The sequence below is a fragment of the Rhodamnia argentea genome, chromosome 7 (assembly GCF_020921035.1).
Source record: "Rhodamnia argentea isolate NSW1041297 chromosome 7, ASM2092103v1, whole genome shotgun sequence".
Classification (NCBI taxonomy): Eukaryota; Viridiplantae; Streptophyta; class Magnoliopsida; order Myrtales; family Myrtaceae; genus Rhodamnia; species Rhodamnia argentea.
The window spans coordinates 2054921-2067315 of NC_063156.1; the positions used below are offsets into that span (position 1 = coordinate 2054921).

Genomic DNA, 12395 nt, shown 5'->3' on the forward strand with positions numbered 1-12395 from the left:
AGCGGCCTTCACCCGCGGCTAGCGAGGCCATGCCGGCCTTCGCTCGTGGATAGCGAGTCGCGAGCCAAGCCAGCTTTGTGCAAGGCAGCATCGCTCACAGCCGCGCCTCTGAATCCATTGCCCAACTACCTTGTGGATTTGCCTGGTGGGTGAGACCGAGCGAGGGTCGCAACCGGTCGCAAACAAACAGAAAGCAAAGGGAAAGAGGGAAGGAAAAAAAAGGGAAAAATTAATTAAAAATAAAAAGATTAAAATATTATTAAAATTTGGTCACGTTAGCGCTGGCCAGCCAAAATTGCACAATTGCAAAAGGTTTAGGACTGAATTGGCAAAAAAAAGGGTTTAAGGCTGAATTGGCACAACCACAATAGGTATAGTACTGTTTTGGTAATTGTCCCCTTTTTTTCACATAGGAAAGATTAAAAAATGGTGAGACGCTTTATAAGTGAAAGTTATTATAATTTTTAAATGAAAAAATGTGTTAAGTGGGTCAAAACTCCATTATACTTGCTTGCGCGCGCGCGATAATGTCCCAACGATGATGACACATAGGATGGGCGGCTCAGCGATTTTTTAATAAATAAATAACTGTAAAAAAACGTTTGACACTTTTTTTTTATAAACATGGATAAAAAATTATGACGTGTCATTTCCAGAAAGTGGGCATTTGAAATCTAAAAGTCTGATTTCATTTAGAATTTAATATCTTTCCATTAAACCTGAACTTTTTATCCACACTAGTCGGCATAGTTTTCGAACTTTTAATGTGAAAAAGTACCCATCAACTTAAAAACATAATTTGACAAAAAAAAGTTAAAAACCATAAACCTAACATTGACATGAATTTGGCAAATCTAAAGTAGAGATATGATTCCCGACTAGAAAATGGAGAATTGACTCGGAGGTTCTCCTTTCCACTTAGCCCGACACTTGGAATCGAACATCTAAAAACTCAAAAGAGAAAAAGAAAAAAAATGACACATTAGAAGTTTTTCCAACTCTACCATAAAATTTTATATCAATTTCATATCAATGATAAATTTAGTTGGTAAGAAAACATAACAATGACATTTATCTAACCTCAAAGTCCGTTAATATGTACATCTTAACGTATGCATATTTATGCGTGCATGCACACGTACACATATATTGTTAATCAATAAAATGCCACAAAAACCAAACAGCAAAAGAAAAGCAATACATGCCAACTAGTGTGTATAAAAAATTTAGGTTTACAAAAAAAGAATCTAAACTTCAACTGAAACCAGACTTATACGAATTATAAATGTACACTTTCGGAGAGACATCGCATCAAAATGGTTGATCCCTATCCATTTGCACGCAAAAAGAGCGTCAACTGTTGACAAATTTTACATCACTCGCGGTTAGAGGTGATTAACGGGTGGACGGCTTGCTCTAAGTCCAGCCACGCCCACCCAGGCCTGAAAATAGAATCATGATGGACGTTGATCCAAAGGTTCGGTCCACAGAAAACTACAGAACTTGAGATTGAAGTCACCAACAAAGTACCTGTTGAGGCGTGATTCATGCTTTCATCAATAGGTAGACGCGGGATTCGGAGGGCCGACCCGACAGGGATATTGAAGTAGTACCCTTGAGCCGCCAAATGGCTTTTATTAATAGAGCCCATATTTTTTTTAATTAGTAGTTTGGATTTGGGATCGCAAGCATCCGGCTGTACATGAACCGTTGCGAAATAGTCCACAACCTAGAAATTGATGCCGGGATCGATCGCCGGATATCACATGCAGGTGAGAAATCGTCTTATTGTTTTGAACAATGATTAATGCTAAGAACTAGTCCAAGATTTCTGAATGATTGATTTAGATGATTTGGCAAGAAAATGCAACATCGGTGCTAAAAAGCCTAGGCTGGTTTGTACTTCGATCTTCGCATGCTACTTTTTTCAACAAGAATAACTATATTTGATCTTGTTATCTCCTGTTTCTTGTGTCCATTGTATGTGTATACGAAGATTCCAAACTTGTCCTTCCACCTTCATTTTGGGACAGATTGGAAGAGTTGAATCATTACTACTTTCGAAATTACTACATAAGGACTAAGTTGAAAGGGTAGATCCTCAGCAAGTAGTTTGGGACACATTGGAAGAGTTGAATCACAATAACTGTCGGAAAAGTTTGATTGTTGATGAAAATATAACAGTACATTACAGTTCTTTAGTGTGGTGATGTGTGACGACAATCACTATGGTTAAGTTTTATTTAACTCCACCTCTTGTTGCTCCTTGGTTTAAAAGAAATATACCTCCAGGATATTTACCAAAGTCATAGAGAAATATGTTCAACAATTACTCAGTTTCACTCCCGGATATTTTCCCACTATTGTTGTTGTTGTTATTAGTAATGTGTAATTTTATCCTCTTCATAAACATTCAAACAATACATCTCCTGGGAACAAGTCGAAGCTGTATCGGAATCATCACCACATTTCATGTTCAACCTTCACTTCTCTTCACGTTGATAACATGTCTTGGTAATAAGTATTTTATCATAATCATTGTTGTTTTTTATATTCAACAATCACTTCTTTTCGTGCCCAATTCAATCTCCACTCTTAACTATTTATCCATAGCAAACTATTTCAGCAATGTAGACTTGGGTGAACTTCCCGAACAAGAAAAAAACGAAAGCCAGTTGCTCCGAAGAATGGACTAGAAAAATTGGGTCTTGTCCGGTGCTCTTCTAAGGGTGGCCATCTGTTTATGATTGTGTGCTTCTTGGAAGTCCGTTTATGTAGACCTTGAAGTTTAGCCTATGAAATCTGCGGTCCATTCGACAAGTCGGGTTGTCATAGTTTTGCGTTATGTAAGCTTTTAGTTGTTCTCGTCCTCCTTTCATGGTGCTGCGGAGCGACAAATACTTGCAAATGGAAAAGACAATTATGCAGCCTCCCATCAAAATTAATGGTCTTTCTCATCAGGATGATTCATCAACGAGCGTCACAAATTATGTGAACAGTTAAGAAACTAGATCGATGTTTCCGGATCTTATTTCTGCGAGAGAATTGATTTATTTCATACATCTTTTTTTTTTCCCAGTTGGGTCGAACGTAGTACTTAGTCTGGTGTGATTAGCTTAACTCTTCATCTCAATCTGAAATTTACTTACCTACTGTGCAAAATTCTTAATTCAAATTTCCCACTTGTGTGCATTACTTAACTTCCGTGAATTCTTTTATCTGCGCTAGTTTAAATGCACGCATCGTCCAAGAATGCAAATTGCTTTGTCGGCTTACGGCATAAGGTGTGGCATAACTCTGTTTGCCTTGTGAACTCTCGCTTCAGAGGACATGACAATTCTTTCCATAGTACTAGTATGTTGGGAAGATCATAATTGCCGAAACTGATAAACCATATTGCCTGAAACAACATGATAGTCATTGCGCATTTGAGTCCAACGCCTTAAATTTCAATGTTAGTTTTGTGAAGCCGACTCGTGCTCACGCTTGCAGGCTTGTGATTAAAAGGCTGGCAAATTAAAATAACTTGTCCAATTCCTTTATCATCAATCTCATGTAATAGTTCAAAGGCTTCATCAGACTCCATGTATTATCACAAATACTTCCACATGCCTTGAGGACACTAGCAAATGTGAAATGGTGTGGCCTCACTGGATCTTTTATTTTTCCCCAAAAGAGTTTGATGGCCTCCTCATTCTCTTTAGTCTGCACATGTCCTACGATTATTGATGTCTAGACATCACGTTACGATCTTGCATATGATCAAACACCTTTCTTGAATCATGAGGCGATCCACTAGCTACAGACTTCACATCCATGTCCACCAAGCTGCATCCAACACAGACATCTGAAGCCAATCCAGACCATGTGCTCCTGGAATGCAATTGCACACCAAGGAATTTGATTGGATGCATGATCGAATATCAATAGCTTCCTTTGGACAACGCCAACTGAGTACATCTCGTCATCATCAAAGTCCACTCAACCACATTCCCCACGGGCATTTTCTCGAACAACTTGCGAGCTGAAACCAAATCAGCACTACCCTTTGCAAACGTGTCAATTGATGCACACCCAACACACATATCAGAATCAAGATAGCCGCTTTTGATTATAAACCCGAAACTCTATCACCAATTGATGCATTCTTCGGAACCGAACAAGCCCGAGGGACAAAAAAACCATCTTCAAACATATGAAAGAAAGTATCGACTACTTTAAATGCGGTGTGTTATTGGCATAGCAAGAGATCATGGAACTCCAAGAAACCAATTCCCTTTTATTACTCATATCCCTAAAAGTCCTATCCGCCTCAGCCCAGTCATTGGATTTTGAGTAGAGACTGATGCGCGAGTTGAGAATCCACCGGGTCGGGCTCAAGCTGGGAATGAGCGAGCGCGCAATGGACGCACCACCCAAGCGAAGTTCTTCGCGGGAGCGAATGCACGACTTGAGGAGGAGAGAGAAAGCGAGGAGGTTGGGACGGGACCCGTCGCGGGACAGGAGAGGTCGAGGTGAGAGATTGCTCCGCCGAGGTGGGTGATCTTGATCAGGCGGCGGTCGAGGGGAGAGGGTGGAGGTTTTGGCGGGAAGGGGAGAGCTTGACATTGGACGTTGGAGAGAGAGAGAGAGGGAGAGAGTCATTGCTCCATAGAAGTCGAGCTTGGTTTGTCATATCAGGAAACAAGGAATGTAAACAGAGAGGCATTGAGGCAATTCTTCTGCAAAACACAGGATGTAACAAACACTAAAATCATACACGTTCGCGAATTACATGTTCAACTATGCTTCTGCTGAGGCTACTTTTATTTTGCATTCATTCGAACATGGAGAAAAGAAAAATCATACAATGCACGCTGCCGTAATTTCATTGCCATTCTGAAATTGGTACCCTTCACAAATTGTTGGAGCACTCGATGTGCTGGGGAATGATTCAAGTTCTATTTCAGTGTCCACATCATCAACTGGCCTCTCGGACGGATACAGAAGTGGTTTCGGAGGCAGTTGCAGATTATCAATATCACCTTCAAGCATGTTTAGCACCTTCCTCATCGATGGCCGATCATCAGGGATTAACTGTATGCACCAGAGGGCAACTATTACCATCTTCCTCGTTATCTCCTTTTCCCCTTCTGCTTCTTCAATTTCCACCTCGTTCTCTTTGCTGAGTTGATCGTATACCCACAAAGGGAAATAAATTTGACTTGAATGTTCTACATGTGCATTTATATTTTTCCTTCTACTGGCCATTTCCATCAGCAACATCCCGAAACTATAAACATCAGCTTTGTATGAGACACCACCAATGTCCTTGTAGAATAGCTCGGGAGCCATGTATCCCAAGGTACCTCTTGCAGCAGTCAACGACACTATGCTGCGGTCCATGGGGTAAAGTCTTGCAAGCCCGAAATCAGAAACTTTCGGAGTGAAATTTTCATCTAGAAGAATGTTGTGAGGCTTGATGTCAAAGTGTAGAATTTGCATGTCGCATCCCCGATGTAAATATTCTATCCCCCTAGCCACACCAAGAGATATCTCATATGTTTTCTTATAGTCAAGAGAATCATTTCCATCTTTAGAGAAAAGGTGCTTATCCAAAGATCCGTTCAACATGAAATCGTACACGAGAGCTTGCTTAGAGTTGTTAAAGCAAAAACCAACAAGTTGCACTACGTTAACATGGTGGATCCTTCCAACAGTAGCCACTTCACTTATAAAATCTTGGCCGTTAGATTTTGGTTTGTTCAAAATCTTAACAGCAACTTCATTGCCACTTCTAAGTACTCCCTTGTACACAAAGCCATATCCTCCTTCACCTAATTTGTGTCTGAAATTTCTGGTGATTTTCTTGATGTCCGAGTAAGAGTACCTTATGGGCAAAAAGTTATTATGAGCTTGAAGGAACTCTTCGATGTTTCCGTCTGCTGCATGGTGCCTTCTCATCCACTTATAGATTAGAAATATCAATACACATGGAGCTCCAAGCACGAATTTCGCTGCGACGAAATGGGCTGTGGGGAAATTCGTCCCGGGATTAGAGTAGTGCAATGATTCTAATTACATGTAGAAATTTCTTTCTTATTTTGGGCATAGTGCTGCTTGAGATATTCATAGTTGTGAGGAGAAATTCTTAGTCATACCTAAGAAAAAGGGGAGATAAGGAAGTGCATAGAGCGCAAGTGCCGCTTCCATGGAACTACCTGCAGAAAGCAAGAGAATTTGTTCGAGATGACTGAAAATGATTAATAAGCATTAATGAACAATCAAGGAAAACCTAAACTTATCAATTCCGCGGTAAATGATTCACGATTAAGCTATAACCCAAGTCAAAGGTAAGCTCGCACAATCATTGCGAGTAATTCTGATTAACAAACATCATCCAATATATGAAGAATTCATTCTCCCGCATAATAACAACAACCATGTAAGGGACACGAACTACTATCAAATCAAACATTTTCCCCCAAGTCATATATGAATTAATCAAACCCAGAAGTTTTATAAGACTTTTTCAATTAAGTGACGTGGCAATTTTTTCCATGGGTAATTTGAAGAAATTAATGACGTAATGTGTGGGTCCTACGTATTATCAGAATCCACTCGAAACTTGCTATGTATCTCGATGAATAAAAATTTGGTAAGAGCTAGCATCTAAGAAAATGAGGAGGAACAAGAAGGAAGAAAGAAAGAAAAAGAAAAGCTTTAGTGAAAGTCGCTTACTGGATTTATAGTAACTGCACCTCTCCGGACCATAATTGAAATTCAAGAAGCAAAATCGAGATGATGTATCCCAACTGGGTTCTTCATAGGAGAGATCAAATCCCTCGGCCATCATGTTGTGGACGTCCTTGTACGTTAAGCCCACACGGTAATACTGATCCCTTGGGTACTCCAATATACAGTCCGACACGAATGCCATCATGGTTACAGCGCAAGAATCCTGGATGTCCGATGCTGATGGCCCAAGAACAGCGTATGAGTACGCCTTCATTTGGGAAAGATTAGGAGGCATGCCGGCAGAATACGCTCCCTCAATGCACGGTTTGGTATCAACATACAAAGCAGAAGCAACGGGCTGCGAGCACTTCACGAAGACCACTAAGCTTTCGACAAAAGGAAAGTAGGGAGTATCACTGAAGTGGGGTATTCGCTTCGAGTTATGAGGGAGGGATGAGCAATTACCCTTTTGCAAACCATCGGCAATCACCGTTATATGGCCAGCTTCATTATCATAGGAAGGGTAATCGATCGACTTCACATAATATCGCGCTGCATAAATGTACAGAACGGTGTGGTTATTTTCACAAGCTAGCTCATATTTAGAGTGACCGCAGCCTTGCGGGTCACCTTTCAATCTAAAAGGATAGCTTATGTTGCGGACCTCGCCGCAAGATGAAGCAGCACACAAGTGATTCTTCTTCGCATTGCAACTTGTCCCTAGTAGTATAACAGGCAATACGAGCAGAATTACATGGTACATGAATATGGAGCCGAGAGAACTAATCATCTCTCCACTGTTTGATGCAAGAATGTTAGCTTGATAATTGTGGTGGAGGCTTAATAAAGGGATGGTTTATATAATAGAATAGATCGGTTCCGCGTCATCCGTCATTGTAACATCCAAGGTCAACCTGCAATAGAAAGTCAAGTCAAGAAAGTTACTTGTGGGGACCTACCAACCGTTCCATCGTGGAAACTTAGGCAGAGATTGTAGTCCGCGCAGTCAAGCAAACACGACAGGGCGGTGGATTAGTTGTATAGGTAGCTTTCACATCAATTAGGAAGGAAACTTCTCTGCGATTTCTAAATTTGACAGTTTCTGCAAATTTATTCTCTCTAGGAATCAGCTTTAGTGTGTGAAAACGAAGCATCTGTGCTGGAGTCGCCTCTTGAGATGCCCAAGTCAAGCAAAGACAAGAGCCATTCAAAGTGAAGAACGTGGAGCTTCCGATGTAATGGGACGTCTTTGGCCCGAAGGAGAAACAATTGCTTGGACGATACGGCAAGTGAATCAATCATATCAACTATTAATTATGTGGGTTTCATTGTGAGGCCCACATCGTCATTGATCGAGATGGCCTTGATCCATGTAATCTAAGATTATACGATGTTTTCCTCCTATTTATTCATACAATCTAGTAAGTTTATGGTATTTAAAGAGTAATAGCAAGGGTTATGTTTTCCTCTCGCTATCGTATTACTGGGTTTTGAATATGGATATCAGTTGGTATCCATAACTTGTAACTTACCATTCATAAACGTGACAGGAGGAAGCTTGCTTCGGAGGGAAATAAGAATCTAACTATAATCGTACATTTTGAAAAAAATATATGCTGAGAATTACACATAAAATAAAAATAGACAGCTGAAATTATGAGCACTAAAAATTTTATTTTCAAGGTAAGTAATCTTTTCTTAGAAAAGCATCAGGAACGGCACAACCAGAGGATATATATTTGTTCCTCGTATGACACATGGATTTCACGTTTCAAGGAAATTCTCACTAGAAATGAGTTCTCCTTTTCCCTAGACCCATCAAAAGGGTGGATTACTTCGAAAAAAGGGTCTGACCCAAAGAAAGAGTGAACCATATCCGACGTGACCTATATTGCCAAAATATTTTCATATTTCACCCAATCAAGAAAAACTCATAACCAAACCGAGGTTAAGTCGACCTAACCTATATTGCTAAATCTCTTTTATATTGAGTGAGCAGCGGGACACCCGTGTCGTGGGCATTGCCTCCGAACCCCGCATTCCATGCGCATGAGTCACATATCATCGAATCATATTTCAGTTTTCCTAAGCTCACGTGGGCGTACACGGTGTGAGAAATAAAAGTCCCGGAAGTATTCGCCAACTCCAACACAAACCCATGTATAGCCTATGAGTGCACCTTATTTTGGGAAAAATTAGGAAGCGTGTCAGTAGAGTATGCTCCCTCGGTATATGGTTTCGTATAGACATACGAAGTAGAAGTAATGGGTTGCAAGCACTTCACGAAGGCCACCGACAGTACTAAGTATAAAATTGCATCGGTTGGAAAGTTGGCATCATAATTGCTGAAGTCGGATCGCACCAATGAGTGATTGATGAGGGAGGGACGAGCAATTATCCTTTTGCAGTCCGTCGTCAACCACCATGATTCTCTTGTTGAAGAAATGGTAGTCGCAGAAACTGTAATCGGCTAGCACATAAATAAAGGACAGTATGGTTGTTTTCAGAAGCTAGTTTATACTTAGGGATGCCGCAAATTTTTAATTCGCCTTTCAATCAAAAGGATTAGCTTATGTTATGGACATTGCCACAGGATGAAGCAGTGTACAAATGATTCTTCTTTGCACCACAACTCGTCCCTAACAGTAAAATATGCAATATGAGCAGAAATCATGGTACATATGGAACCGAGAGAATTAATCATCCTTCCACTGTTTGATGTAAGAATGAAAGCTTTAGCTTGATAACTGTCGTGGAGGCTCAATAGAGGGGTGGACTACAAATGATTTGGGGGGGCGAGTCATCTGTCATTGAGATGTCCATGTCAAACAACTAACACAAAGTCAAGTCAAGAAATATAAACCGTGTGGAACAATTCATGGACATCTTTCGCATTAATTAGGAAGGAAACTTCTCTGCATTCTCTAAATTTCACATTCTTGGCAAATTGATTCTCTCAAGGAATCAGCTTTAGCATGGAAGAATGAAGCATCTGTGTTGGGGCTGTCTTTCGAGAGGCACAAGTCAAGCAATGACACAGAACCGTCCAATGTGATAAAACGCCCGTGGATCGGAGGAGAAGCAATTGCATGGACTGTACGTCACGTGGGTCAATATCAACCATTGATTACGTGGGTTCCATTTCCATTACGAGGTCCACATCGTTATTGATTGAGATGATCTTAGTCTATATGGTCTATAAATCATATTATGTGTCCGTGGAAGTATCAAGCAAGTTTTTGATATCTCAAGAGTAATTTTTTTTTTGGTCGAATCTCAAGAGTAATTAAAAGGGTCATATTTGCCTGTCTCCATCTTTCTGACTGGTGGACTACGGCTATAGATATCATTCACGTTATGTCAAGTTACTTTAACACGCGGTTCCGCAACTTGTAACCGACCTTCGAGAAGAGGGGTTGGAGATATGTGTTGGGTATCAAACTACAACATAAAACTAGAAATAGACTACTGGAATTACAAGTACCGGAAATTTTATTCTCTAATATCTACCTTCAAAATAAGTAAATTATTGTTTCTTTTTCCAAAAGCCTAAGCAACGTCAAGACCAGAAAGGAGAGACAGGAGAGACATTTGAAGAGGGGTATGGAGTTTGGATGATCAACCATCTTTCTGTGTTGGGGCAACTGTTTTTTCACAAAGGCTGGACCACGTATGAGCGCGACTCAAGGTCAGGTCGGGGTGATCGAAAGTTAGACATGGCATGCCATTCCACAGTTGTACTCATCAATGAAAGCGACGACAGTAAGAGTGCCCTTGAAGTTTGAAAAAATTACAGCCATGCCTTCGTATAACATAGCCACGCGGAATTCTCCTGAAAAGCACTAGTATTAATATTGTATACGCTTAAGGGATTATGTGGTGAATGATGATGCTGGTGTTTCGCTCCTTTTATTTTAAATTTCAGTTCTACAAGAGGAAAGATCTCCCAGTAAGTGATAAGCTCATTATAATACTTCAATAAATATATGGGAAAAATTACCAAAAAAAGTTATAAACCTATTATAATTGTGTTAATTTAGTCATAATTTTCTTTTCTTTTTTTGCCAATTGAGTCCTAAAGCTTTTTCCATTATGTCAATTCACTCCATTTGATCGATCGGCGCTGGCGGAGACAATTTTTATTAAGATTTCAACATTTTTAAAATTTTTCAATTGTTCTTTTCTGTCTTTTCTTTGTTAGGGCCAGCAGGAGGCCACCGACCACTAGGCGAGGGTTCGCAAGCCTCATGAGGGTCGTGAGCCCTCCCTTGCAGCTTAGAAAAGAAATTTTCCATCAACCAAACCTACTTCTGATCTTTATTGGCGTTCAAGCCTAAACCACCAAAATAGGCATAGTCACACCACCCACAGAGGAAAATAACATGTTCTCTAGTTTCACACTCATTTTAGAAGGGAAAAAGAAAAAAAGAAAATAAAGAAGGAAATTAGAAGAAAAAAAGTTCAAAAAAAAATTTTCTACATTAGCATCGATTATGCCACGTAGAATGTCCGATGTCCATGTTAGCAATTTCAAGCCAAAATTGACCGGATGCACTCAATTGTCAAAACATAAAAAAGTTTATGACTCAATTGGCAACGTTTCAAGGTTTGGGATTGAATTAGTAAAAATGCAACAGGTTTAAGGCTATTTGGATAATTTTTCCCAACTACACACCATCTTACATCTAACTCAACAAAGTAATAAGAGATCCGAGAACAAAGCTCGTAGGGGCACGGGAACTTTTGTGAGTTGATTAGAGGGTTCTGTCACTGTAGGCTCTTTTCATTTTTCTTTAACAATGCAACATGGGTCCTAAAACTTATAAAGATAATGTATTTGAAATCCTAAAATTTTCCGTTTTATCCATTTAAGTCCCGAAACTTGCCAGAAGCATTCTCTTTAATCCTCCCATTAGCACTTTAGGTTATAGTGGATGTACAATTTAAGATTTACTTTTTCATTAATAGGCACGAATGATTGGAAAAAGAAAGCAAAAAACTATGTGTTATTTCAGTCCCTTATTCGACCAAAAAAAAAAAAAAATTCTGCCTCTTAGAACTAACAAAATTGTGAAAGGACACAAGTACATTAAATTTGCAAGTTTCAAGACTTAAATGCACGAAATAAAAATTTTAAAATTCAAGTGCATTAGGGCGACAAGTTTTAAAACTTGTCCTGTAATTGGCCCATTTTCTTTTCATATTTTAGATTAGATCTAACTTAACCTTGAAGAACATATGATAGACCCTTCAATATTTTCTCAGAAAATTGATCAATTTCCTGTTAGAGTAAATCTAGCACAAGAAAATGAAAATATGTTGCGGTTGGGGTGTAAAGTAACTACTTGCAGACTAAGTGTCATGCAAGGAAAGATGACTGATTCACACCGGAGTAAAAAAGAAAACTCTCAATTATAGAGAAGGTAGTGTATGCTGAACTGGATTAGCTAGAATTCACATAAGCGGAACATAATAGCGTACACTTCCCAAAGAATGTCCGAGTTTAAGAAGGGTTACAACACAAAAGAGGATGTAAGAAAGTGAAACTATATATGAAGTACAATAACACAACACTAACCTAAGAGCTAGACCAAGACAAAATGTAATCACTCGATAAGCTAAACTGGCTCACCTCCCTCGCAAACACAATACTATATTTTGGGGAACAAACCTTTCCC

General features: G+C 39.6%; 1 protein-coding gene across 1 annotated transcript; it reads right to left on the bottom strand.

The window, feature by feature from the left end:
• Nucleotides 1–4719: 4719 nt before the first annotated feature.
• Nucleotides 4720–6289, bottom strand: LOC115754294 (rust resistance kinase Lr10-like). The gene is made up of 2 exons (XM_030693274.2): nt 6141–6289; nt 4720–6011 (listed from the first exon to the last, which is right to left on the bottom strand). The coding sequence occupies exons 1-2, from the start codon at nt 6190–6192 to the stop codon at nt 4843–4845; spliced, it is 1221 nt and encodes a 406-aa protein (XP_030549134.1). The 5' UTR covers nt 6193–6289; the 3' UTR covers nt 4720–4842.
• Between the last annotated feature and the right edge of the window lie 6106 nt (nt 6290–12395).

Coding starts and splice junctions, on each gene's coding strand:
- LOC115754294 (XM_030693274.2), bottom strand. CDS start 6,192: ATGGAAGCGGCACTTGCGCTCTATGCACTTCCTTATCTCCCCTTTTTC. Junction 6,012..6,140: donor TTATCTCCCCTTTTTCTTAG/GTATGACTAAGA, acceptor ATTTCCCCACAG/CCCATTTCGTCGCAGCGAAA.